The sequence below is a fragment of the Condylura cristata genome, unplaced genomic scaffold, assembly GCF_000260355.1.
Source record: "Condylura cristata isolate star-nosed mole 26May11 unplaced genomic scaffold, ConCri1.0 scaffold00014, whole genome shotgun sequence".
Classification (NCBI taxonomy): domain Eukaryota; kingdom Metazoa; phylum Chordata; class Mammalia; order Eulipotyphla; family Talpidae; genus Condylura; species Condylura cristata.
In genome coordinates, this window is record NW_004567115.1 from 26,829,550 (window position 1) to 26,857,390 (window position 27,841).

Genomic DNA, 27,841 nt, shown 5'->3' on the forward strand with positions numbered 1-27,841 from the left:
GGAGGGTCAGGAGAGGTCTGCCGCGCCATGTGGTCACCTACGGGGCAGGCGGGAATCGAACTCATGCAGAAGTGGCTTTAGCTTCTTAGTGCTGTGCTTAAACCTGCTGCACCACCAGGGAGGGCCCCAGATGGAGATTTATTTAAAGAAAAGTCTCCTGATGCCAGTCACTAACAGTCTTTGTGACATGTAGGTACTTGTGTGGATGATAACTCGTTCTGATGTAAAGTGTGGCCGAGACCAAGCAAGAGATTGAAGACTCATGATGAGCACAGAGGCACAAGGCAGGCTGCATCGTGGGCAAGATCTCATTGCAGCAAGGCCTCGCAGTCACAGAGTGACCAGGGCTAGCTGCTGGCTAGGAGGGCGCAGGCTGGGCAAGACACAGTTATGCCATGTTGTTCTTGTGCCTTCTGCCGCTCGTTTGAGAAGTAACTATAATATTTAGCCCAAAGTTGGACATATGCTCTCGGCCCCTGCCCCGAAGGCTGGGCCGATTCATTCATTGTTCCCTCAAGCTTTCTCCTTCTTAGGAGTTAAATGGATCCCTGAGTTTAGGCTTTGTGTCCTTTTACCTCAATTTCACCACTCTTTTCCAAGCTTAATGTTTTTCTAGGCCACAGTTCACTTCAGATATTTTCATAAGCAGATCAAATTTTGCAGTCAGTATTAAAAGCATCGGCTGGGAAAGACCACTCTCAGAAAAGTTGTTGAAAAGCTCATACAGAATGGTAAGGGAACAAAGGGCTTGGCAGATAAGCAGGGCATGTTATTAATTCCAAATGTTAATTCGGGAAATCTGGTTGCTGGGCAGCAACAGCACTTCTGAGCAGATCCTGGGTGTTTTCTGCGTTTCCGAGGGTCACTGAAAGAGGCACTGGCCGAGTGGTGAAGCCACTCTGTGAGCACTGGGCACGCTGACCTTGGGGCTGTGACCCGGTGGCTATCCCTGGAGCGTGTGCTGGAGGGGAAGGGCCAGCCTGCACTGCCAAGCTGGTGATGGACTCCGCGGCAGCAGGCATCCCTGTGCACAGGGATCAAGCCTCACATCTAAGCTCAGGGCTGGGCAGGGACTAGCTGTTTGAAAAATAAAGCCAGAGTTTGGAGCACATATCTCAGCAAAGAGCTGTAGCTTTGAAAACAAACTTTATGATTTACATTCTTACAGAAATTAAAACAATTGAGTGATGTTAAGAGGATGGAATAAAATCAGCCAACTGAATGCAGGAGATTTTCCTTCTTAAAAGCTGCTATCCTAAAAAAAAAAACAGTTGCTATCCTTTCTCTCTGACTGACTGTGCAAGGAAAGATGGGGAGTGCCAAGGCTGCCTGGGAAAAGGAAGAAGGAAAAAAGCAGGCCAGTGGAAGGAGAGAAGCAGCAGCTGCAAAAGGAGGAGGAGGCGGGGGTCAGCATCGAAGCTAAGCCTCCTTAACCTCAGTGCTGAAGGCCAATGGGGTTATGTTTATGTCAAGAAAAACAGTGACAAAAAGAAGGAAATATCCTTTCCTTTACCATTACTATGTATATGAACCTCCTCTCATACACCTGAGATAATGGCATCCTACAAAGAATTACAGGGGGGTACAGGGGAGTCAGGCAAAACCTAGGCAGAGAGGAGCTAAAGAGAGGATCTCTGAAGCCGCAGGTTCCTGAGAAGAGGCCAGAGCAGCCGAGCAAACAGCAGTGTGACGTGGAGGCAGACAGGCGGGTGAGCACTTGCCAGCAGGGAGAAGGCACAGTGCTGCATGAATCTAGGGAGTTTTGGGGGTTCGTGCCTGTCCCAGGCTGGAAGTTGAAGGAGATGGTTTGTTCGTGCTCTTGAGAGTTTTTGAGAAGCTGCTGAGTTTTGAATTTTTGGTTCATTTTTGGAAACGTTGGGATCCTACTGAGTGGCCTGACGAAAGCTTCAAGGCCCAGCTAGAATCCCCAAGGATAACTTGTGCAGGTGTTTAACTAGCACTGACAGTTTATTCTACCCAACCCATTTAATGCTACCATGACTCTAGCAGAAAGCACAGAGGCACATGAGCTTGGGGAGATGTTTCTAAAGGAAAAAGATAAAAAATAAAAGAGAATAGGATAAAAGGGCAGAGGAGAGAGAGAGGAAGGGGTCAGATGGATGTTGAGTTCAGAAGAGGAGAACTGGGAGAATTCCAGAATCTGAAAAGAATCAGTTTTGGTTTTTGCCACTAATAATTACACCATCATCTTACATTTACATAAGCCCCATTTTCAAGAAATCCAGTTTAAAAAACCTAGGTAACTCCTACAAATTCCCAACAAAACAAGCTCTGATAATCATCTAACCACAACCCCCTCAAAAGAAACCAAAGCAAACAAAATCAAACTATTCAAGCAAAACCCCAAATTGCTTTGGTTAACCTAAATTCTAGTTGAGATAAGTAGTCTTCATTCTTTCAGTCAAGAGCCAAAGGCCAGCAGTGGGAAACCTTAAAAGCTGGACACGTTATTCTGTCCAAAGGAAGAGTTAGCCCTGACACGATGAAGTTCAGCTCACAAGGTGAACAGGGGGCCTCATGTAGCTCAATGATACCTCTTTTCCCTAAGAGCCACAATCCCTTCCCAGCTGCGTCTACTGAAAGAATAAAGGCCTGCTAAAACTTGATTACTCAGTTTTTCTTGTTTATCTCCTACATTCCAACATACCTTGCCTGTATTACACTTACACTGAAAGTAAAAAAATCTTACCTTCAGCTCAATATGATTACCTTTTAGATACTGATCATGACTAGCAGGTATGAATAATACATTTTTCCTAGGGAAATTTCAAATATGTCTGACAAAGACAAGCTATTCAGCAAAGGTTAAGTAAAATCTAATCATTACAGTAGCTGCTGTAACTCAAACGACTGTGAACCATTCATCTTTAAAACACAAAATGTGAAGTTCAGAAACAGTAACTCCTTATCAAGTTTTACTCACCTATTGTGCTTTGTAATATTTGATGACCTAGGACATCAGTCTGCTTCAGAACAGATGCCTCAACAACTTCTCAACTAGCTACGATTAAAAAGGTGATGAGTCATCTTAACTTTATTAAATAATCCACACTCTGGATGCTTAAGAAAGGCCAGTGGCAATTAACACCTGTGTTCTTGGTACACCAGCATCTTATCTCCTGCTGCAGGACTCTTCCTACAAAAGGAGATGTCCTGTTGAAAGTAGAAGAGGATAGAATTCCTCTCTAACCCACGTCTCCCTAAAGAATTACCCATATAGATCAGCTGTCTGCTAGAGGCAAGCAGGGGAAAGTCCTCTCAGCTGCACTAATAAATGCAACACTGTCTGGAACTTTCTTTTCAGGGGTCGCAGGGTAGTGAGCAAAGTGCCCCCATCATGTTTCAGCTGGTGGTCACACTGGGCAATGGAGAAATCCCACCATCTACTCAATCTGCTCAATAGCTCACTGTCCCAAACACTGTCTTTCATTTAGACAACTGGAAACTACCAATAAAAGGTCATGCTATAAACAGGTGACACACAAATGGTTTTTTGGCTAGAAAACAAAGCAAGCATACCAAATGGAACTCCTAGAGGTAGAAACAGAAAATCAAAACAAAAACTAACAAAAGGATTACAAAGAACATAGAGGACCAGAATTTGTTGAAATATGAGCATGCTAAGTTGGTTTGGTAACTGCTCTAAAATTTAAAGGGCAAATACAAAAACTTAATTACGAGTGTTTTTTAGCATCAAAGTTTTGTAAATATTGTATTCTAACCGATAAAAGAAATCTATGAAAACTAGACATAAACCTTTAAAGAAATTGCATTTCAAACAAATTCCATCAGACAAAAAAGTTATTCCTTTAATCAATTTCAAAAAATTTTGGTGACATTTATTCTATAATATTTTCTTGTACTTAAAAAATAATAATTAGCTTATATATATTTTAATAACCAAGTTTGCTAAAACTGTGAGAAGTCATGATATTTGAACTCAAACACTTATAAATTAAAATGCAAAAGCAAAAATGACATAGAGTAAATGTCAAACAATCAGTTTTTGCAAAGTTAAAGCAAAAATCCATTTGGATAGACATTGTGTAGAAAATGATATTACTTACCAACCATTGCACTAACTTCCCCAGCCATTAGTGTTTCTACCGTGTCGTTGTATAGGTTCACATCAATGATACCTTTTCGAATTGTCTCTCCTACTTTGGCTCCAAGCAACACTGAGCCAGTGGTTTCAAATATTGAAGCCAAAATGCACGCCTGTCTCAAGGTCACCACACCAGAGCCCACGGCAGTACCGAATGAATTGGCAACATCATTTGCACCAACAGAAAATGCCAAGATAAAAGCTATGATAAAACCCAAAATGACCATCCACAAATACTCATCCATGGCCATTTTGGAAAGGGGGCTCCGGGTACTTTTCTTTCGCAGAAATATTTTAAATAAACAAAGCTTGAGGTTATAAACGTCGTAAGGCCGAGAGTTCTTGTAAACAGTGAGTTTGTTCTGGAAAGTGCTGGATAATGTTAGAGCCTGAACAAACTGCTAACTGCTGGTTTTCAAACTACTGTCAGTACAGTTCATTCGGTTGTGTTCAGTCAGCAGTAAAACACATTCCATATTTTAACTCCCAATCTGGGAAAGCTGTGATGTCTCCTCCTGTAATAGAAAGAAAACAAAAGAAATCAATTACTCTTAAGCAACCTGAAACAGTTTATTCTTTCAGAAATAAGTTGCTTTAAGCCTACTAATTGGAACTAATTTTGGCATGTGACATAAAGCAACTTAAGGAATATTATAATTAGGCAAAATTCCACCACTCCTCCAGCAAAAGCTGATTTCTGGAAGCAGCTTAATAATTATAGAATGATAGTAAGACTTAATAAAAAACGTTGGTAAATAATCTGACAAACAGATTTGGTCATTATTTCAGAAAGCAAACAATTCCCTCAAACAAACAAAAAAGAAGGGAGAAATTCAGAATTAGGTTTTCTGAAGATATGCAAAACACCTGATCTCCTGGACCAGGGATTACCAAGCATGAGTCTGTGACACCTGGGCGGTAGCTAGTTAGATCTCTGCACTTCAGACGAGGAATAAGTGCTTTACATAATGACTAGATGGTGAGCCTGAAAGAGGATTTACAGGTTCTGGTACAAAGTGACTCATCCAGAGGGTGACAAAGATGCGGCCTGGGGACCTCCAGAAGGAATAGAGGAGGCTGGACAAGGAATCCACCTTGGTAAAGCACCAGCCAGGTGATGACATGACTCAGCTTCTTCCCATCTTACTCAGGGAAACCCACAGGCCTTACCATGGTCCATGGGACCCACCCCCGCAGGGCTACTAGCCCCACACTGACCTCAGCTCCTACTACTCTCTGTCCACCCCTGGTTCCTTGCAATTCCTTGAAAACAACAAGCATGTTCACCTTGGGCCCTTCTACCTGCAAAGCCCTCTGCCAGGAAAAATCCCCTTGACAGCTGCACGGGTCACGCCCCCCTCTATTTAGGTCTGGGCTCAAATGTCACCAGCGAGGCATTCCCTGACCTTGTGGAAGGGCAGCTCCTCCACACCACACCATTGTCCATCCCTCTCATCCTACAGTTTTTCTTTTCTTCTTTACTTATCACCTTATTCACTAATTCATTCATGTTTTCTCTCACTGGGATGCTGGGACCCCGTTGGACTCACTGAAGCGTGTACTTCGTTTTCAGTGCATTATAGTAAACCCATCAACTAAATGAAGAAAGAAGCTATTAAACAAATAGAGGAAAACCTTGCACTTTCCTCCTTGGGGGCTAAAGAAATCACAAAATTAATATACCTGTAAGGTGAAAGTGTCACCAAAAGCTTTGGAATGACAGTATTCCATTATCATGCAAGTATCACAATCTGTATTTTGAAGTCCCAAGTTGTGTATTTTCTTTCAATGGCATAATGTGTACACAGCAGTGCCTAGCAAAGTGTGCTCTTTAATAAATACTTGTTGAATTGAACTGCAGGCATATGGCATGTACAATTTAATGATCAATCACATACAAGTTATTTAGGAGAAAAAAAGACAATATTTTTACATACACTGTGAGTATCTTTGTCTAAAAATAAAGATCAAAAGATCATATATTAGTGGGAGAATTACAGATGATTTTTTCTCCTTTCCCTCCCAAACGGTATTTTACAGTTATATGCCTTTCAAAGTAAAATAAACATAAATAGTAAGATTAACTGGGCGCCATCTAGAAAATGGATGCTAATCCTAAGATTTGTAGTCTATGAAATTCTGAGATTCAGATTCCAAGCAAGACAAATAAGAAGGCATTCTAAAGGCAAAAGACAATATTCTACTGAAAGAGCATTCTCTTCTTATGATGGCTACATCAAATCTATGAGTAAAAATACAAAATGAAAAATATTTTGGAATACCTACTCTAAAATACAAGGAATTCTAGATAGATCTTGTTTTTCAGGTTTAGACATCAATAGGGCAAATGAGAACATCCAAAAATACTAGCTGAGACCCTCCTTTGTGCCTGCCACCAGGAATAGAATGATGAGTAAATGTGGATATGGTCCCGGCACACTGGGGCTCAAATGCATCACACCTGTCATGAGACTACAGATGGGGGCCATGGCCATGGGAGCAGGGGAGGCCCACCCACAGTCTCAGGATGGTGCGTAAACTCTGGGATTAGCAGAGGCATTCCAGGCACTTGCCCAGAGGCAAGGAGCAGACTGAGGTGAGGAGACCTAAGATGGGTGAGTGTGAGGAAACCTTGAAAAAGTTGAGGGGGGTTCATTAAAGACTACAGTCACCATGACAACAATGCATGCCTCGAAATGTTTTAATCAGGTGTGTTGACATGACCACACTTTCTCTTTAAGAAAGAAGAAAGTTCTTGGCTAGAGTGCGGAGAATGTGCAGGATAGATTAATTATGGGACCACTGCATAGTTCAGGCCCAGGACAAGGTGTCCCGGCCCCCGGTGGTGATGATGAAGGACGAGAAATGATGGAACAAGGTATTTCAGTGGCTGGTGTCTAAAATAGGACTTGGGGGTGGTTTGTGTGGGGGGTCAAGAGAGGATAGCTGGCTACTGACTTGTGAAATTAAGACTCAAAATAGCTGAGCGGGTTTGGCTTTTTTTTCTTCTTCTTCTTTATTGCATTGTTTTAATTTGGTTGGATCACTGGTTCACTTTTGGACAAGCTGCATATAGAAGTGAATCAAAGGGCACAAAGTGACACCAAGTTATGTCTTCAGCCCAGTTTTGTTTAGAGAAGTCTCTTCCTGTTCTTTACAGGCGCTCTGGCATTATTTCAGGCCAGGCACTCCCTCTCTCACTTAGGTGATCTAAGATAATGTATTCCCACAGTCATATTAATGCTCTTTAATTTGACTTTTCTATTTCACATTCATAGCCTCAGCTAACCAGTTTAAGTTCAATATTCATTTGGTTGAGAAGAAAAGATTGTCACTTTTTTTGGGACCTGAGTAATATTGTCCTTAACAGTATACTTACAGGGTTGACTTTTTTCTGCAAATACCAACACCTTGACAAACTTCCTTTTCAATTAACTGTTATCAAACATGAGTGAAATAAAACAAAGTATTTAAATACCACGCAGTCTTTGCATAGAAAAAGATGGTAATGCTGCCCAAACCAAGTCTCTGGTAGGCTGCAGGGCACCACGCCAGGGACCGAAATGGTAATTTGTCAAGAATACGAAAGCCAAAATTCAGAGTGGCTGAGATCTGAGCACGTATGGCATCTGAGAGAGGTGGTTGTTTTAAAGGTGGATGAACAATCGGGGGTAAGTAGACTTAATAATAGTAAGTGTTGTTGGCTGCTAAGTACTCACACTCAGGGAGGAAGAAAAAACGTTAGATCCCTACCAGATATCAAAATAAGATTTAAATGTAAAAATTGAAACCTGAAGGCAAAAAGGAAAAAAACGGGTATTAATATTGGAATGGGAGGTGTAGATATGACATTGAACACAGTTAATAAAAGGAATCTACAGATTTGAGTTCACAGAAACTATGCAGCTGGGAGACTGAGAGGTGTGAAGGGTGCAAGCATCATGAGAATGTCTCTTCCTCAGTAGGAATTCTCAGCAAGGGTGCAGTGCTGCTTAGAATTTTCTGCTGATGTCTTGGTTTTTTCTAACTTTCCTACTAGGGCCTTTCTGAAAAAAGGTCAGGACATGAAGAAGGGTTAGAACAAGTTCTCTCTCTGGTGAATCCGCCCCCCCCCCCCATCTCTCTGGTGAATCCTCTCTCTCTCTCCCCCCTCCTCTTCTTTCCCACCCCTTGAAATCTGCAAAACCAATGGTTACAAGATGTTCTTCAATTTTCAAATGTAACCAAACTTTTGCATTTGAAGAACAGAGACCTAAGATTGTGTTGAATAATTGCAAGAGAGACAGAAGTGTTTCATGAGCTCTGTCTTATGTTAACAAGATCCTCACTCTCTTCTCTCAGTATCCTCAATACTTCCCACACAAGCATCTCAACTTTCCATTCTGCCTGCCATCACTTCCATTCCTGGGTCTTGGAAGCAAAGAGTGCCCTGGCAGGCCTCTCAAGTGAAGGGCCTATAGGTTCTTTCTCTCTTATTTCCTCGATGAGACTGCTTCAGCTCTATCTAATATCCTCTTAACCAGCTCTATCTAATATCCTATTATCCACACTAGAAATCTGAGTGTTTAAACAACAAGTGAAAATAAACATTCTCAGAATATTTCTAGACAGATTTGTATACCATTAAATCACAGGAATGTCGCTGAGTTGTCACAAGTCCCAGACAGGCAGGTCTGGAGGGCCTAGAGCTTACATTCTGACTCTTTCCAGGGACTTGCAGTTCGAAAGGACTGGCCCATAGCCAGCCTCTTTACATTGTGCTTGCTCCTGGCGTAGGACTATCTTTACCCTGACGTTTTATGTAGCACCAAAGTTCAGCTCTTTCTCCAACAGAGGAAGAAAAAAAGCCAGGTCCCCCATACAGAGGAACTGGTGCTCTAAAGTAATTTTTCAATGCCTCCTCTAAATCTCAGATCCTTCACACCTACGCTGTAAAATGTATTCCTGGAAGCTAGGGTTGACACTTGAATTCAGACATGTAGGTAGAAATATGAAGACACATATCTCTCTTCAATGGTATGACGCGAAATTGGATGACTTTCTGCTATGTGTGGATGAATCTTAGGAATTAGATGTAATAATTACCAGATTTTCCTGAAAATTATCTAAATAAAATGGAAGATTAGTTTTCTAAACCTTATTACTTACAGACTAATGTTACAGGCAATTTTTTTTTCTTTTAACATTCAAGATACAGGTCTTCTTATAAGGAGTCTCTATTAACAACATCATTCTTGACCAGAGTATGGAAACAGAATGAGCACAGGTCGTCCACTTTAAAAAATTTTAAACTAATTGTACATTCACGGATATAATGTCAGGGTTACAGTTCATAATACTGTAATGTTTATTTGAAAGCTGCAAAGAGTAAGATTATAAAACTTTTCATCACAGGCCCTAGCCTGGTTGCGCAGCAGGTTAAAGCACAGCACTAAGAAGCTAAAGTCACTTCTGCATGAGTTTGATCCCTGCCTGCCCCGGAGGTGACCCATGTGGCCCGGCAGACCTCTCCTGACCCGCCCGCTGCTCCCCTCAGCAGTGTACTTCATCAGTCAGCCTGTTCTGTTCCCTGCTCTGTCCTCGATGAAGCCTCTAACCGCCCCTGCACCTCTGGCCTGTACCCCCGTTCTGTATGCGTAAATAAATAAATCTTTTTAAAAATTTTGTTCATCACAAGGAAAAACAGAATTTTTTTTAACCATGTCTGGTGATACATATTTACGAGACTTAATATGGTGACCACTGCAATATATATCAAAGCTATGAATCATTCGGATGTGACAGTGTGGTGTGCTATATCAATTATATCTAAACTTTAAATATAACACAGAGGATAAAGGACACTGATAAAAACAGCAGGAAGAAGCAAATTGACACACTGGTGACAAAAAGCATGAACATAAAGCCTGGCAATAAAAACTAAGACATCCACAATAAACAAGCCTCAGATTTAAACCCCAACATCAAGTGGCACAGAGTGGTAAGGTCAGAAGCGGGCACACTGGGGCTCCTGTCCCCTCTCCGCCTGCTCACTTTTTCTCTCTGCTCTTCCTCCGGCCTGGAGAAAGGTAATGAGCACAGGACTTTCAGTCTGAGGCCCAGAGTCCCTCCGGTCTAGTCAGCCACTAGCTACACAACCTGGGCAAGTCACTTAAATGGGTCACCTGGAATCTAGGACGAATGGGACTCCACGGTCCTAGCCAAGTTGGGAATCTACACATGGGGACTGTATCAGGAGCGGTGGGCAATGGTCAGGAAAGGTGAGGCCTTAGCCCAGCTCTGCTGCTAACAAGGAGTGTGATATTGGGTAAGTCACGTACCCTGTTTATCATCTGTAAAACAGGGACAGTACTGACATATTTTGCACAATTATTACTAGGATCAAATCTAATATATGCAAACATATTTTACAGCTGAAACAACCTGAAGTTACTGATGTTAGAGGAATAACAACATGAGTTTCCAAACTCCTCTGAAAGTATCTTTTCTTCTCCCTTTAAAGGCCCCTCAGCCCCCTTAGCAACGGTGTGTAGATACCCAGCCCACCTCCCTCCACCCCACTCTCTCCAGGCACACTTTCCATTTTTTCACGTTATCCAAAATTTTCTACTGTGGACTAACTACTACTTTATTACTGGAGGGGAAAGTTCAAAATAATACAAAGGTTAAAGTATATTTTAAAAAAAAATAAGAATACATCACTAAAACATGATTCATTTTTGCAAATAAGCAAAATGAGTTTACCACAAATCTCTATCCAGCACTGGCCTCTGAGATGATACCTTAAGTTTACTAACTTGATAGAAGATGAAAAATACATCTCCTATTTCCTATTTTTTTTTAAAGACTTATTTATTTATGTGTACAGAACTGGGGTACAGGCCAGAGGCGCAGGAGCAGTGAGAGGCTTCACCAGAGACAGAGTGGGGAGCAGAACAGGCCGATGGACAAAGTACAGTGCTGAGGGGAGCAGCGGGTGAGACAGGAGAGCTGTGTGCCGCACCATGTGGGTGAGTCACCTCCAGGGTTGGAGACCCAACTCACACTGAAGCGGCCATGGCTAGCTTGCAGTGCTGTGTCCTTACCTGTTGGCCAGGGAGGGCCCATCTTTTCTATCTCTATCTTTGTTTTATATTTCCAAAAATATTCCTTTGTCCTGTACCTAAACACCTAGTGGGAAGGTCTCTGCATGATTTTGAGCCATATATTACATCCATTTGCAGGATTCTAAGGGTTCACCCTCAGTCATACTTAATCTTTCTCTTCCTTATCTTCTGATGGTGCTCTTAAGGATTGGGCAATAGTAATAAATTTACCCAACGAATAAGAAAATGCCCTCATGGTGCCAAATACTCTGCATATCTTTTTTTTTACAGAAATAACATGTGAGGTTGATGTTCATCAGCAATAACTTAAAATTACTCATGTATTCGTATTTTGGCTCACAATTAGAGATTCATAGAACATGAGAGTCTCAATGAACTTTAGACATCCTCTAGTCCAATTTTGGTCATTTTGAAGTTGTAATGGTTACAAAAGTATAGTTTAGTTAATGATTCATGAAATGATCCACTTACAATTAGCTGACATCATGCTAATGCCAAATGAAAACAATTAGAAACACTAGGGAGTAAAGCTCCTTTTTGACATTCATTGGGTCTTCCTGATGATACCACCTTCTATTTTGGGAGCTGAGGGTCCTTGGGGTCTTGGTCCAAGCCAAGGATGAGGAGAAAGAGACAACAGAGACAGAGGAAAGGGTGATGAATAGAATGGGTGACTAAGAATGCTACTGAGCTTTCATCTTGGAAACTTTCAAGAATAAATGATATCTTCAAGTCCTGCCCAGCTCTAATATTCTGTATCAACCCGAGACCACAGGGCCAGGAAGAGGCAGTGTAGCCTGGAGCCATCAACCACAAGATTGTCCTGTAGGGAGAGAGGGGGTGGAAATTTCTGACCCTTTTCTTGAGCTGTGCAATCGACCTTCATGAATTTATGGAACATAACTTATTTCGGTCCTTCACCTCAAGTTTCCACTGCGGACCCTGCGGCCTCGGGCCTCCTGTACCCTTTTCTTGTCTTTTATAGCCTCATTCCCACTATATTCACTTGCCCTCCTGCATTTCTGTCATTCTGACATTTAAATATCTTTTTGGCTCATAAGGCATTTGTGTTATTGAGATATTTTCCACACAGCCTTTTGCTCCCTGGAAAGGCATTACATAAATCTATTAAGTAAATATATTTTCAAAAGGATAAAGAAATAAACAGCAATAATAATTAAGATGTGATAAAGTAAAAAGAGTGGGGCAGATTGGCCTGAAGAAAAGCAGCTTTATAAGGTCCTACATGACTTACAGGAAAAACAGCTTCTGAAAACTGAAAGATGCCTCAGGAGGTGAGAACCTCATTTCCTTGGAAATTTGCAAATGGAATCTGACTGTTGGGTGGGTTACAGTGAGAGAGTTTTCTGTTATTTTTCCACTTCAAATTTATAATTTAACGATTCCATGAAAATGTTATTATGAGGAAATACATATCAGTCATTCCTTATCTAATCTGAAGATAAAGCCAACAGCCTTGTAATGTAATGAGAAACACCACACTCGGCTAGGAGGAAACATGTAACGGAATGGGTCATGGCACACTGAACTGAGCAGCCACTGGAAAGGTGGAATGGCCCACAGCCGAGCTAGAAAAAGTAGATTATCACCACCTTACTAGAGTGTTCTAGGGGCAACACTGCTTGAAAGCAAGGGACAAGAAGAACTGAGCTTTATTTATTTATTCCCATACTAAGAAAGATATGGCTTCATTTTAGGTGGATTCTTCTCATTTTTTCTTTCACTTATAACCAAAAATTTTATTGCCAAAAATTGGTAAATTCTCACAAGCAAGTCACTTCACATCACTTCTATCAAAGGCAAACCTAGGAATGCTTGTTCAGAGTCTGTGCCTTGAAGTGCTGGCTTGGCTGAGTTCCCAGAGCTATATTGGGGAAATACTTTCCCTTCAGTCACCATCCAAAATGGAACCATGCATGTAAATAGATAGCTTGATTCCTACATGGTTGTTTTTTTTTTTTTTTTTTTGGCTGAGTTTGTTCCAAGTATAGTGGGCACTGACTAAAAATATGAATGATAATTTAGAAAAACATTAATTCCTAACACTACTACATTATTATAATGTTATGGAATACTAATGTAAATAGAACAGTTAACAGATAAGGATTCTTATCATAACTATCCTTCACACTCAACTTAGAGCCGCATATTTCTTGTTGTCATTTTATTTCTTAGGTAGCTGAAAAAGCAAGAGGACAAACAATTATCAATTGATTTAATCAGACTTTTCCTCTTTGCAATGTAGGAAAGTCTAAGTCTCTAGGTCCTTTATCAAAAGTCTGCAAATAATTTAATTTCACCAATAATTTGTCAAGTTAGCAGGATAAAGAGTCTAAATAGGACAATAAGACCACAAAAGTTTTCATCTGATTGGTAAGTCAGGTGAAAATTCAGCAGTTCTTCCTGTTTCCCAGAGAAATCGAAATCTTTTAATAAATTAAGAAGCTGTAAGTAATTGTTTGATAATAGTTACCAAAACCTGTGGAAACAGAAGTTAAACATGTAAGAGACAGGACAGTTTGTAAATTTCTTTGAAAATTATTTCCTAATTCTGAGAGTGTTCCAGGCACCTAGTTCTTTACACATGATTAAGATATTTTCTTGGGGAAGTCACCAGCTCCCTTTGTCTCAAATTTTCCTTTAGAAAACCTGGCACCAGGGAGGATGCTATGATGCAAAAATAAAGAGATTTTACAACAAATGAGAAAGCAACCAGATGTAAGCTGCTCTTTAGAGATGTTTGAAATCCACTAAAAAACTTTCTTATTACCCACTAAATTACCTTTGCCAGGTGCATGCATGTTTGTGCGTGTGTGTGTGTGTTCAAATTACTGTCTAGTGTCACTTCTTTCCTGCCTAGCAGATAAGGCATATCTGCTCCCAGTTTTACTTAAGAACGTTTTTATCTAGCCTTCCCTTTTGAAAGCCAGCTTTGCCAGATCCAGGGTCCTTTCAGTGCTTGCATGTGCCACTCACTGCCTTCTGGCCTCTGTTGTCTGATGAAAACTCAACTATAATCTTGTATCTGATGGCCTACTTTCTTACAGCGCTCCAAATTTTCCCTTTCAAAAATTTGACTATAAATTTTGATAATAGTTTAAAAAAAAACATGAAAATGTTGTAGACGTTAAAATATATAAAAGAGATAGGATACTTTACTTTTTTCTCCTAACAGGAGTTTGTTAAGCATCTTGCAAGTATAAATTAGTGTTTTTCACCAAGTTTGGTAAGTTGTCAGTTACTCTTTGAATATTTTTCTGCTCTTTTCTTCCTCCCTTGTATTTGTGGTACTTTCATTGGTATACTTAATAGCAAACTATATTTTTCTATGGCTTTGTTCATTTTTTCTTCATTCTTTTTGCTTTCTGTTCTTATAATCTGTTGTTCTGTGTACAGACTCACTGATTCCTCCTCCTGACAACTCAAAGCTCCTCTGAGCCCCACTAATGAGTTTTGTGTATACTTTCCAACTCCAGAATTTCCATTTTTAAAATTAGTTTTTAATTGTGGTAAAATAAATAGAGCATAAAACTTAACCATTTTCAAGTATACAGTTGAATGACATTAAGTACATTTGTATTGTGCAAATATCACCACCATCCCTCTACAAAACTCTTTTCATCGTATAAAATTGAAACCCCTCCCCCATCAAACAATAACTTCTCATTCCTCTTGCTCCATCCCTCTCTAACCACCATTCTACTTTCTAGCTGTGACTTTGACTATTGTAAGTACATAATGTGAATGAAATCATGCTGTATTTATCCCTTCGTGACTGGCTTATTTCACATGGCATAATATCTTTCAAGTTCACCCCTGTAAAATGTGTCAGAAGTTCCTTCTTTTTCATTCCACATTTTATTTATACCCAATCATCTGTTGGTGGACATCTGGATTTCATACACCTTTGGCTATTCTGAATAATGCTATTAAAAGTGGTATGGAGGGGGCCTTCCCTGGTGGCGCAGCGGGTTAAAAAGCACAGCACCTGGAAGCTAAAGCCACTTCAGCATGAGTTCGATCCCCGCCCTGTAAGTGACCCACATGGCATGACAGACCTCTCCTGACTGTACTCCATCACTCGGCCTGTTCTGCTCCCCACTCTGTCTTTGGTGAATCCACTCACCGTCCCTGCACCTCTGGTCTGTACCCCAGTTCTGTATGCATAAATAAATAAATCTTTAAAAAAAAAAAGTGGTTTGGAAATTGGCCTCTTTAGTGGCCTACGATTGGGGCTCAGCCCTACCACCCCAAAGACCCCCAGCCAGGGAGTTGGCTCACATGGTGCAGCAGACCTCTCCTGTATTGCCCACTGCTGTCCTCAGCAGTGTATTTCAGTGGATCTGCCTGTTCTGCTCCCCACTTTGTCTTTGGTGAATCTTCTCCCTCACCTTTATTGTAAAAATCTTACTATAAAGGAATAATTCTTTAATTCAAAAAGTGGTATAGAAATATCTTTTCAAGACCCTGCTTTCAATTCTTTTAGTTATATATCCAGAAGTGAACTTGCTGGGTCTCATGGTAACTCTGATTTTAGTTTTCTCAAGAACTGTCACGTTATTCTGTACAATGGGTAATACCGTTTTACATTCTCATTAAATGTGCACAAGGGTTCCATTGCTCCGTATCTTCATGAACGCTGTTATTTTCTGTTTTATTTATATTTATATATTTTTTTAAAGATTTATTTATTTATTCATACAGAACTGGGGGACAGGCCAGAGATGCGGAGGGTGAGAGGATTCACCAGAGACAGAGTGGGGAGCAGAACAGGCAGATCGACGAAGTACACTGCTGAGGGGAGCAGCGGGCGGGTCAGGAGAGGTCTGCCACGCCATGTGGTCACCTCCGGGGCAGGCGGGAATCGAACTCATGCGGAAGCGGCTTTAGATTCTCAGTGCTGTGCTTTAACCCGCTGCGCCACCAGGGAGGGCCATATTTATATTTTTTAATAGCAGTCATCCTAGTGGAAGTGTGGTGATATCTCATTATGGTTTGAATTTGCATTTCCCTAATGGCTAGTGGTGTCCAGAATCTTTTCATGCCTGTTGCTATCTGTATATCTTTGAAGAAAAGTCTATTCAAGTCCTTTACCCGTTTTTAAATTGGGTTGTTTGGTTTTTGCTTCTGAGTTATATTATAGTTGTTTATGTATTCTGAATACTAGCTTCTTAGCAAATATATGATCTGTGAATCTTTTCTCCCTTTCCACAGATTGTCCTTTCAGTCTACTGATGATATCTTTTGATGCACAGAAGCTTTTAATTTTGATGTAGTCCAATTTTACTTTGTTACTTATGCTTTTGGTGTCATAACTGCATTTGGTTCCTTTTTTATCATTTCTATCTCTTTACAGATAGTCTCTTTTGATGAGTCACTGACACCATACCTTTTTTCAATTCTTTAAGAATGGTTTCCTTTAGTCTTTAAATATATTTAAAATAGCTGTTTTGAGGTCTCTGTCTGCTAGCTTCAATATATGGGACCTTTCAAAAGCAATCTGTATTGTTTGCTTGATTTTTCTTGTATATGTGTCACACTTTCCAGTTTCCTCATATGGCTCATAGTTATTTTTTGAAATATGGACATTTTAAGAGACTACTGTAGCAGTTCTGGTTACAGATATGCCCATCCCCACAGGCTTGTTTGTTTATTGGTTTGAACGGATTCTGCCAAGTCTTTCTCTACAGTATGCCATTGTGTATGTACCTGCTCCCAATTTTCCCCCTTGTTTTTATATTTTAGTCTGGTTTCCTAAGGATTGGCTAAAGGTTGTGTTTAAGTCCCCTTGGCTAGTGAGATGTTCACCCTTTATTATAGTCATGTGTGTGGCTTAGAGACTGACTTTAGAGTCCAGGGACGAATGGATAGGAGAAGGCCTGAAATTATTATTATTCCAAATTGAATTTACTGTGTATCCTCTTTATGTTGATGGTCATAAAACCCTATGCCTGTGTAAAAACTCATAGATAGTATGACAGAAAAAGTGAATTTTATCTTTTTAAAATTTGAGCGACTGGGAACTTGCCTTTAAAGAAAAGATACTTCTGGGCCCTCCCTGGTGGCGCAGCGGGTTAAAGCACAGCACTGAGAATCTAGGGCTGCTTCCACATGAGTTCGATTCCCGCCTGCCCCGGAGGTGACCACATGGTGTGGCAGACATCTCCTGACCCACCCGCTGCTCCCCTCAGCAGTGTGCTTCATCCATCTGCCTGTTCTGCTCCCCACTCTGTCTCTGGTGAAGCCTCTCACCGCCCCTGAGCCTCTGGCCTGTCCCCCAGTTCTGTATGTAAAAAAAAAAAAAAGAAAAGATACTTCTATACCTGTACTGCTGTTATATACCTGGACCTAATCCAGTCACTTGAGTTCTTAGAAGTTCACTGCTTAATCTTTAATGGGGAGATAGAAAAGACAATCTTCCTTATTAGAATATTGCCCACAGGTCACTTCATCTCAGGACACAGTTAAAAATTAGACTTTAAAAATGTATCATTCTAATATTTAATAGTATGATACTGACAAGCTTTCACACTTGGCCAAAAGAATTTCTTCTGAATTACTCTTCAAGTCATTTTCTTCAAATAAAAATTTCGGATTTACTTAATTGTGAATGACAGTTGCACAGACAACTAAAGACACCATATCTTAAAGATCAGAGGAAAACCAAACTAATGTAAAGAAAGCAGAAGTGAGAAAAACCCAGCCTGACAGTTAACCATGCACATTAGGCTAACGAGAAAAGTGACAGACACCCAGTGATTCTCTCTCCCTGCTCTAGCCATCACCTTCATTTCAAGTCTAAAGCAATCACTCTTTTGAAAACCTTTATAATAGCAGATGAGCTCATTTATAACTTCTACTATGTTGGATACATTCAAATCCTCTGACTTTTGCCTTCGTCTTTAAAGACAAAACCCCACAAAAAAAAAGGCAATTCATGAACACACACACACAAAAACCAGACTTATCCAAAACTTCAGCTGAGATTTCTTTCATCTTTATACGGCATATGCCAGTTCTTACATGTGTGTTCACACTATGCAGCGGAAAAATAAAGTGACATGATTATTCCTATCATATAATCACAGGGGAAAGAGACAAGTGATAAAGGAGATGAAAAGAAGAACACAGTTTGGCTTGTATGGAGGAAAAATGGTAAGAAGGAAGCTTGAAAAACCAGTTATCTTAGTTCCAAGGATTCCAGAAAGCACTCTTCTATGAGTAACAAAGGTTCTGAAGTGAAGGTTAGGCCAAAATACATCATTCCTGAGACTGGATTCCTTCTGGCTTTAAACTGAGTTTAAGGTATCAGGTCTGATGAAAGTGATTGCAATTCAGTGTCAATTTAAACCACTGAACCCAAAGTAAACCTGGTGACAGATTCCACTCGAGGCCTAAGAACATATGAACATACTTCAAAACAGCCCTTTAAGATAACCATTAAAGTACTTATTCTCATGTGTTACCATACAAAGTAGGTTGAGAGGGAGGCCTACTGTTTTTGCTCAAGATTTTCTTAAGTCAGCCGCCAACATTACCAAAACAGTTACCCACAATAACCTCATGAAGGTCACCTAGCGGCATTTGGCAGAAATAATTGAGGGAGCAGTACTCTCTTAAGTGGTGTCAGTCTTGGTAAACACTGGGTGAGATACACATTGATACTACCATGATAAATGCTCTGGAAATACTCACCAGGTCACTTTTTTTCCATCACCCCTCATCACTGTGGCTTGAAATATTATCTGAGGTCTCCAGTACATGGTCCCACCATTCACTACTCAGTATCTACAGTCTAGAATGATAGTCTCAAACAAAATTTAAATGGATAATCAATCACAACACCAGAAGTCTTGTTCTAATGACTTAAAAATATTCTGGATTCTTTAGCTCCCAAATGACACCAAAGTCAAGACCCCGGCCATTTTGAGACCATATTAGAATTCATCTAATATCCAGAGCAGTAGGGAGGGGTGACCCTTGCTGAACAGCTTTCATATTGCAAAATTATCAACATTGACCTTTATCAGTAACTGTTACACATCATTATGTGTGGTCCTTTTCCCAAGAGCCAAGATGTGAAGCCTCTGCTTTTAAAAACAAGCCCAATTTCTCCATTATAAAAATAATGCACATACATCTAGAACTTGGTAAGTACAGAAAAGCAGAAAGTAAACAACAACAAAAGTATCCTAGCACCATCATGAAGTAACCACTGTTTTGTTGGTTGTTTTTCAGTAACCATTGTTTTTGAGTAATTTTGGTTTAAGTGGTAGGGATAGGCATGACTTCTATTAGCCATTGAGAGGTTACTGTCAAAAGTCCAATGAAAATGAATTATAATAGCTCTTTTTGATATAGAAAGTTTTTCAAAACTGCAAAAGTAACCTAAGTACACTGAAGAAAAATAGCTAAACTATAAGTCATCAAAAAGACAGGGGAAAAATACAACAGCTCATCTCCAAGAGATAATTACTCTTTTGGTATATTTGGTGCACTGGGATCTTTTTTTATGTACATATAAGTGTCTTTCTTTTAAAAAAGGGAATTAAAGTCACTAAGCTATTCCAAAAAAATAGAGACAGAAACACTCGAGAGCAGAAATAGGCGAATTTACTGATACATACTGGTCAGTTTTTCAAAAAATGGGATCTGTGTTTGCTTTAACAGACACATACTAAACCCTGGGATCTTACATATGTATTTTGTAACCTGCTAGTTTTACTCAGTGTGATCTGGTCTTATCTTCAATAGCTGCATAGCACTGTACTATACATTAATACCTTAAATGGTTTAACCAGCACCTTATTAGATTGTTTTGGAGAGTATCATATTATTAGATCAGTAATTCTTGTGCAGTCTAATGACAAGAAAAAGACACTTTGCCCCTCTCGTTCCTACTTAATTTTTTTGACAGATCAACCAGATGAGACAGTCTATCCCAACTGCTCACCTTTGTAATTACATGTCCATAGGAGGAGGCATATAAAGATGTGGAAAAACACAAGATGGATTTTAGAAACAAAAGTATTTTTGCCAGGGGAAATACCACAAATCGTAACTATTTAGTAATTTCTCTTTGTGCAGAAATGAAAATCATTCTTTGCTTGCTATCCTAAGAACTAAACTGAACAGTTCTTTGGAATCTTCCCTACTGGGGAAATAAAGTTATTGAGAGCTCATGGGTCTTAAGAAAGATATTTTCTTTCAGAGACTAATTCAAGATGTTAACAATCAGCTTTCTCTGCCCTCTGAATTGGGGTGTCATATTTATCTTATCAGTGTGCAACTACCACCTCACCAGGCCTCTTCTACTCTGAACACAGAAAGTAAGTGCATGCAGCTTACTGTCTGGGAGGTCAGGTTTCTCCAGCATAATGAGGTCTGGCGGTTGTGCAACAATATCAGGACATACACTTGCCACCTTTATCCCTCTGCCTCCCTTTACAAGGCAAACTAGAGTTTAAGCCAAACTGCCCTCACTTGTCTTTCCTCACTTCAAGGAATTTTTAATACTCTTTGAACATGTAATTAGCTATAGCTATAAAACCAAGGATTCTACCCATCCTGTTTTTAAGTGCGCAACTCAGGATCTTCCTGGCCAAGGCAGGACATGAAGACACAGCTGTGTGCTACTCCTGTGACACTTTGGAGCGGCACTACACAGACAACCCTTTTTTCACTATGCTCACAAAAAGCTGGTATTGCACTAAATGCTGTACAAAGTAAACAAGTGCACACACTCTCAGTAGTTTGTGCTTTCAAGCCAAGACAATTCTGTCAAACAAAGGGAAAAGACACAACTGTACAATATAAAGGTACACTTATATTGTGTATAAGAAAGTGGGGGTGGAGACCCCCCTGGTGGCCTGGGGGCTAAGTCTCAGAGCTATCACCTCTGGAGTTAGATCCCCAGCCAGAGAGGTGATCCACATGGCACAGCAGACTTCTCCTGTCTTGCCCGCTGCTCCCCTCAGTAGTGTATTTCAATAAATTCACCTATTCTGCTCCCTACTGTCTCTGGTGAATCTTCTTCTCTTCCCCCAACCCATCCAACACACACACACACACACACACACACACGCACGCATACACACCCCTCTGGCCTATACCTTAGATCTTCTATGCAAAGTAAAAAAATAAAAAACGCCAAAATTAAGAAAAAAGGAGTTAAAAAAGAGAGATTCTTAGGAGTAACGACTTTGGTTGGGGGTGAGACCTGCCAATTCCTGACTATACCTGAACCCTGACTACAGATCTAAGCTAATTAATTACATGGGAAAGGACAGCACACCTATGGCCTTGGACCTTTTCAACGGAATAAGTAGCCATGTATTTGTACTGTGTGCCCACTCTGCACCGCTGGCTGTTTGCTACAGATTCAAAAACGTCCAGATGAGATATGTCCCTCTCCTCCACACGCCATGGAGACACAGCCAGCTGACCACACTACCCCATGCCACGGTTCTCTTTAGTTCCTCCAACTCGGCCCCTGCTTCAGGGTGTCATGCGGATTCTCTGCAGCAGGAAGGAGGCACGGCATTCCCACACGTGGTACAGCTCATCTACCACTTCTCCTGCAGGAGTCACAAAGCTGCAAAATGGGAAGAGTCACACTTTCTCTACAACCACCTCTCTTTGAAATGAGCTACAGGAAGGTGACCCATGTAGCCATGAGTATATGAAACGAAATGATCACCGGCTGACACCAAACAGTTTCTGGATTTGACTTTTATCTCCATTCCCTTTCAGGTGACTGTGACAATGCCATGGGGAGAAGAGACTCCTCATAACCACGCTGTATTGATTGATAAAGTAAAACTGGGTATGTCAGTACACCACTATCCCGTTAGCTCATCTGATCCTTATTTGAAACAAGTACTGTCTTAACTACTGAGTTCAGAAAAGTCATTGCAAAATTCTCATGGTTAATTATTAACCTTCTCTAGGTGACAAAAGGAAATCTAGAGCAAAGTCAGGACTAGAAGGGACTTTGAGAGGTCGCTTATCTCCTGACATCTGAGGGAGTATTAAAATTTCACAAACAAATCTAAATTCATTTTCAGATGACTTTAGGAAAAAAGTTCACATTTTCCAGGATCCAAATCCTCCATTTTTTTTTAACACCTTTCTATCTTAGCCAGTGGAGCTCTGACATAAGTATCTTTTGCTCCCTTGGGGGGCTTGTTAAAACACAGATTGCTGAACTCCAGCCCCACCCCCAGTTTCTGAATCACTAAGTCTAGGGTGGGGCCTGAGAATGTGCCTTTCTCACAAGTTCCCAGCTGGTGCTGATGCTGCGGGTGCTGTGAGGACCATGTTCTCACCTAACTTCCTGGGACCCTTATATTCTCAATGGAGTCAGAGGCCAGTTGGTCAGCATTTCTTGGAACTGAGGCACACATGTATTTAAATAACAACTCCAGAGTCCTCCAGTCATTTTTTTCCTCCAGCCTAAATAATGCAAGTTCCCTAACATCTTATTACAGGAACCATTTTTCAACCTTTAATCATATTTTTGAGGTTCTTTGTTGAGCCCTCTCCAAGTCTTTTTTAGTTACGGAGCCATGAACTAGACCCAGAACCTTAGTCAGACACTGGCTGAGGTTGAGTATAAAGGGAAAAATGACTCACAGATTCATACAGTATACTCCTATTTATTAATCGCCAATACCCGAGCTTATTAGCTCCCTTCTGATTCATGTTCTTCTGACGCCTTTATGAGCTGTAGCAGTGCTTAGTTGACCTTCCTAACGCCTTTCTTCTGAGAAGCTCAAAGCACTTCTCTAATTTAACCATTGACTCAACTTCCCAAAGCAGTGCGGTGTTAAGTAACTTGTTCAACTGCAAATCAGCTTGAGGACTGGAGAGAAAATTTGAACCCAAATTCGATTTTTATCCAAACATGGAGAAAGATGCTTCTTACATTTTATCGATTGTGTAATATGTCAAGTGTACATCCTCCATATAATGACAGTTTCACATGGGGGTGATACCACCGCACCTTCCGCCTTTGTGGGGGAATCGTACCCAAGAACTGGGTACATGAGTTGTACATGAGGCTCCTGGAGTCAGTTACTCACTCCCTCATCAACATCATCGCCCCAGCTGCTGGGAGAGAAAGTAAAACAGCAGCAGGGTGGCACTGCATCCTGTCTTAATCCTGGCATAGGAACCCCATTTGGCAAAAGCCCAGATGAACTGAAAGCTAACCCACAAGCCACCCTTGACCCACTCCATCTTGTCTTCCTTTTCTTTGCTTTCATACTGTGTCTGCCAGTTGGTTTAGAGTGCATGGAGGCTCGGTCTCTGTGTGCTGCCTAATTTTAGCACGAGAATTCTTTGAGAGGAGGAACTATGCTTTCTTTGTGCATTGTATGTGCGCTGGGGTGCTTAATACATGCTAAATAACAACAGCAGGCCCAGTATTTCCAGGAGAAACCCACATTCCTACAGAGGGTCAGATCCCATTACCATATACTTGTGCTTGTGTCCAAAGACAGACAAAGCTGAAGGCTCCCTCTGCTCATTCACTGTGCTTTTCATTTTAAATAAAACAGCTCAAAGCCAATATAACTAAGTCTATTCCTACCAAACTTCCTCATGAAAGAGAATATTCTGGAGATGTGATTACTGAACACTTGCACTTAGTTCCAAACCAAACGGCAACCTATTAGATAATATACTTCCCACAGAGTCATGCAGAGAGACCTCCTCAGAACTTCACATGGATGAAGGGGACCCCGAGGAAGGTCAGCTTTCTGTTCCCCTGAAACATGGTTCACAGCTTCAGAGCAGAAGGCTGTTCTCTAGGAATGAAGTAACAGAAAAAAAAAAAAAATGCAAGTGGGACCTCTCTGTCATAGTCTAGGGTCTAGAATTATTTTAAGAGGGAAAGGACTGGGACCAGGGCAGGCTGCCAGTGAGAGAGCTTAAACAGGACTGGAATTTAGATCTGCACAAGTAACCGCAGTGGGGAGCCAGGATGAAACCTTGGTTCTGCATCTTTCACAGGCCACAAAGCTGCCCATGTGTCTTTGCACCCTGACTCCACGCCCCTATCAGTGAGTCTGAGCTGAGCTCATTGTAATAAGTCATGCCCAAGGTCAAAACTATTCAACAGAGAGTCTACTCAGGAGGGAACCACCACCAGCATCCCTTCCTGAAGCCCACAGGAGAAACACTGGCACAGCCAAACAGCAGAAACTGACGCTTGATAATTAAAACCATTCTCTCTTCTATTCACCTCTCACAGCACATAAATCATTAAAGCACTCTGAAAGTATTTACGAGTGTTTTAGCTCTACACCTAAAAGAACACATGCTTCCTAGTCATCAAAACACCTATGGAAACGTCTGTTAAATTAAAAAATAAGGATATTTTAAAGCTTTTCTTTTCGTAGGACTAAACTGTAGCTAACCAAATGAATAAAATCTTGAAAGGCAAGTAATACCTAACTATAGTATATCTTTGAAAACACTCCACTGAGATTCTGATGGTGCCTTATAACAATTAAATATAAGAATAAGCATAGTGACTCTCTTTGGATAAGAAGGCATATAATGGACCATGAAGCAAGTGGTACAACAAAGTCCCTTTTATGCTGAAGATGACATTACAGATCTTTGTTATAACCACAATGAATCCAAACTGCAAATTGCTCTTCTGCTTAACAACAAAAAAAAACTTACATTTTTAAAAAAGTTTCTAAAAATAGCTCAAGAACTAAGTTCTATTTTCTCTTCTTACATTCTTTTCCTACTAAATGTACCCACTGAAACATTTCCTTCCATTGTTGACACCTTAGGTCATTAGGATTTAAAATCAGACAATACATAGCAGCCAGAAGTCTTTAAATAAAGCTTTACAAACTGGGAAAGTGATATTTGAGACCATGTCCCCTTCCTTGCTCACAGAGATGATAGAGATGTGGGTGCCTGGTAAGCAGCTGCACCTATAGCTGGCACCTATGAAATTGTTTTATTAAAGTTAACATTCTTAAAGGGGATATAATTTATCTATTAATTGGTAAGGAAATTCCTGCCTGGTTCTGTATTATAACATAAGCAAGTTGTTTGGCATGGAGTTACGTATACTCTGAATTAAAATACACTTCAAATTAAGCAGGATGATTTAATTTTAAATATCCAATATTACAGTCTTCATTTAAACACAAATTTAAGCTGACAATGACTTGTTACATTAAGAGTTAATGTCATGATCCTGGGTTAATTTTGATAAGTGACTCAACCCTCCAGGGGATGCTTCTAATTACTTTCTAAAGCTTTTCTTCTAAATTTATTTTATTTTTTTTAAGGGCTTCTCTTAGGAGCTTATGGGCCTATTTTTAAGCACAAAATTCTACTTGAAAAATAACTATTCTTCCCTACATAATTATATTTGATATTCTCCTTATTTCTGTAGCATAAACCTGTAGCTTGGGGTAAGTAATACAATGGAAATTCACTTTTAACATTTTCCCAAGAGTTAAATTACCATAAAAATGAAGACTCAATGACATAGCCCTTTCCACAAATCAAATATTTTAACAGATAAAACAAGTAATAACCTACAGCTTGCTTTTGCAAAGATAAAAATAAGTGCTTTCTCTTGGAAAAACCGAAGACAGCAGATTTCTTGCAGTATTATACATTTAAAAACCTCTTGCCACCATTCTGTGAAAACTCTAAAGAACCCACCCCCAAAGTCCAGTTTTCTCAAAAGATAAAAAAATTCCTATGAGAGGAACATTAGGAAGATTTAAGGAGAAAAGAACAAAGAGAAATCTTGAGATCTCACCCAGTACTTCCAAGTACTTCCAAAAGGGTTTCTGAACTGCAATTCTTCAGAAGACTGCCCTCCGATCATAAACACAATCTGTAGTCTAAAATAGATATCCTATCACACGAGGCAGAGAAGTCACATTTCAGCTTACTAACTTCTACTTGGGTAAACAGTTTTACAACTCCTAGAACAAACCCTGGCTAAAATTAACTGCACCGGCGCAGCAGGCAGGAACTCGCTGATTTGCATCATGTGTGCCGGGATTTATTCACTAGGACAACATCGGTGTCCTCTTAATGGGAAATTTGGCCAAGGGGCGTGCTCTGGTGAACAATACATAGCATCACGATTATGCTAATTATTGAATTCAGTCCAGTAATACTAACTTCTTTTAAGTTGTTTTCGCAAGTACTGACAAAGAGAACGAGTAAGCTCTTTTTCACAACAGGCGTTCCCTTGATTTTTCAGCGCCTTCAAATCAGACAAAACTTTGGCAACAAGGTGGCAGTACTGTATGCTCTTCACAAGGAAAAGCAAAGTTAAAGGGCATACTGTTAGACTTTAAGAGTATGATTAGAGGTGGTACTGGCGACATTAAGACTGTTTTCTGCACCTCCCAAAGAGTTGCTATGAGGACACAGGTTTACTAATAAATTACAACTGTGAACAAACATCTCAGATATTTGCAAAGGGCATCGTCCTCTGTAAACTATGTTTTGAAGTGTATAAACTGCCTGCCTCTAAGTGATTGGGTGATAAAAAGCAAACTGAAGTTCAAGTTGACAGTTGAAGACCTCACACATAACAGCTAATATTTAAAAGAAATTTGCAAGTAACATGGAATTTTCTTTAAAAAATAAAAAAATAAAAGACTAACTCCCTTAGTAAGTACAACTTATATCAAAAATACAGAACTGCTTTTCAATGCTTCAATTCTGATGACACCATTGGCTCTTTCTGGATACTTACAAAAGATACTGACGCACATTATAAACACTGATCACCCACACCTCTGAGAGATGCCATTCTCCCAATTTTTTAAAACAGATGGGTAAACGGGGAAATGCAATGACTTCTGTCTGAATTAACACTGGCTTACTTCATCCCTCTCCTAATGTATGATATGTCTTTCCTACTAGCCATTTAGACATAATCCTATAGATCTTTTCAGAGCAATTTGTTTTAACCAATTTTAAAATGGCATGTATCAGTTTTCGTTTCAAGAGTCTTATTCTATTCAACTACAAAAACCCAGGTCTGAACTCTAAGGGCTCCTCGACCCTCTAAGGCAGATGTCCTGTTAACAAGGGTCCTGAAGATATCAGCATGTCCTTTGGAAGCACTGTCCACATGTGGCACGCTCAACCAAAGTGGTAAATGGGTTGTTTTCCAGCGGCAGGAACTGGTCACCACCAGCATAAATCCCCCTCCCAGCTGTTTACAAAAACTGCTGGCTGCTAGTCTGGGTTTCCACCTCCACTTCTCAAGCCAACCTCAGGCAGTTAGAGCTAGCACCTGCTCCACCCCTCCCCACCCCCCAGGCCCCAGATGGTAGCTGGTGTGCACTCACCACAAGTACCCAAAGTCACCAAAGGCGGGCATTTCCCACTCCCTGCCAAAGGCAAAGGAATCAGCACTTTAAAAAAATGGCTGGCTTCTTATTCATGCATTTAATTCTCAGCAATCCTCAGCAAACTGATTATATTCTTACTGCCCAGAGGACATTGAGGCTATTTCTGACACAATTCTCCTTATCCTATGCTATCACAGTTCGACAGTAGCATTGCTAAGGTGAAGCATTAT

At 40.4% G+C, this 27,841-nt stretch overlaps 1 protein-coding gene across 3 annotated transcripts in view; it reads right to left on the reverse strand.

Annotated features, from left to right (window-relative positions):
- Window positions 1–27,841, reverse strand: part of SLC20A2 (solute carrier family 20 (phosphate transporter), member 2) — an 83,108-nt gene that overhangs the window by 32,012 nt on the left and 23,255 nt on the right. For 2 of the 3 annotated variants that reach the window (XM_012724955.1, XM_012724956.1), the window contains exon 3: window positions 4,089–4,641. In XM_012724955.1, coding sequence (XP_012580409.1) covers window positions 4,089–4,377 — 289 coding nt within the window. In that variant the 5' untranslated portion in view covers window positions 4,378–4,641. Of the gene's footprint in view, window positions 1–4,088; window positions 4,642–26,053; window positions 26,207–27,841 lie in introns of those variants that run through there. The other variant, XM_004682284.2, reaches the window with a different exon arrangement.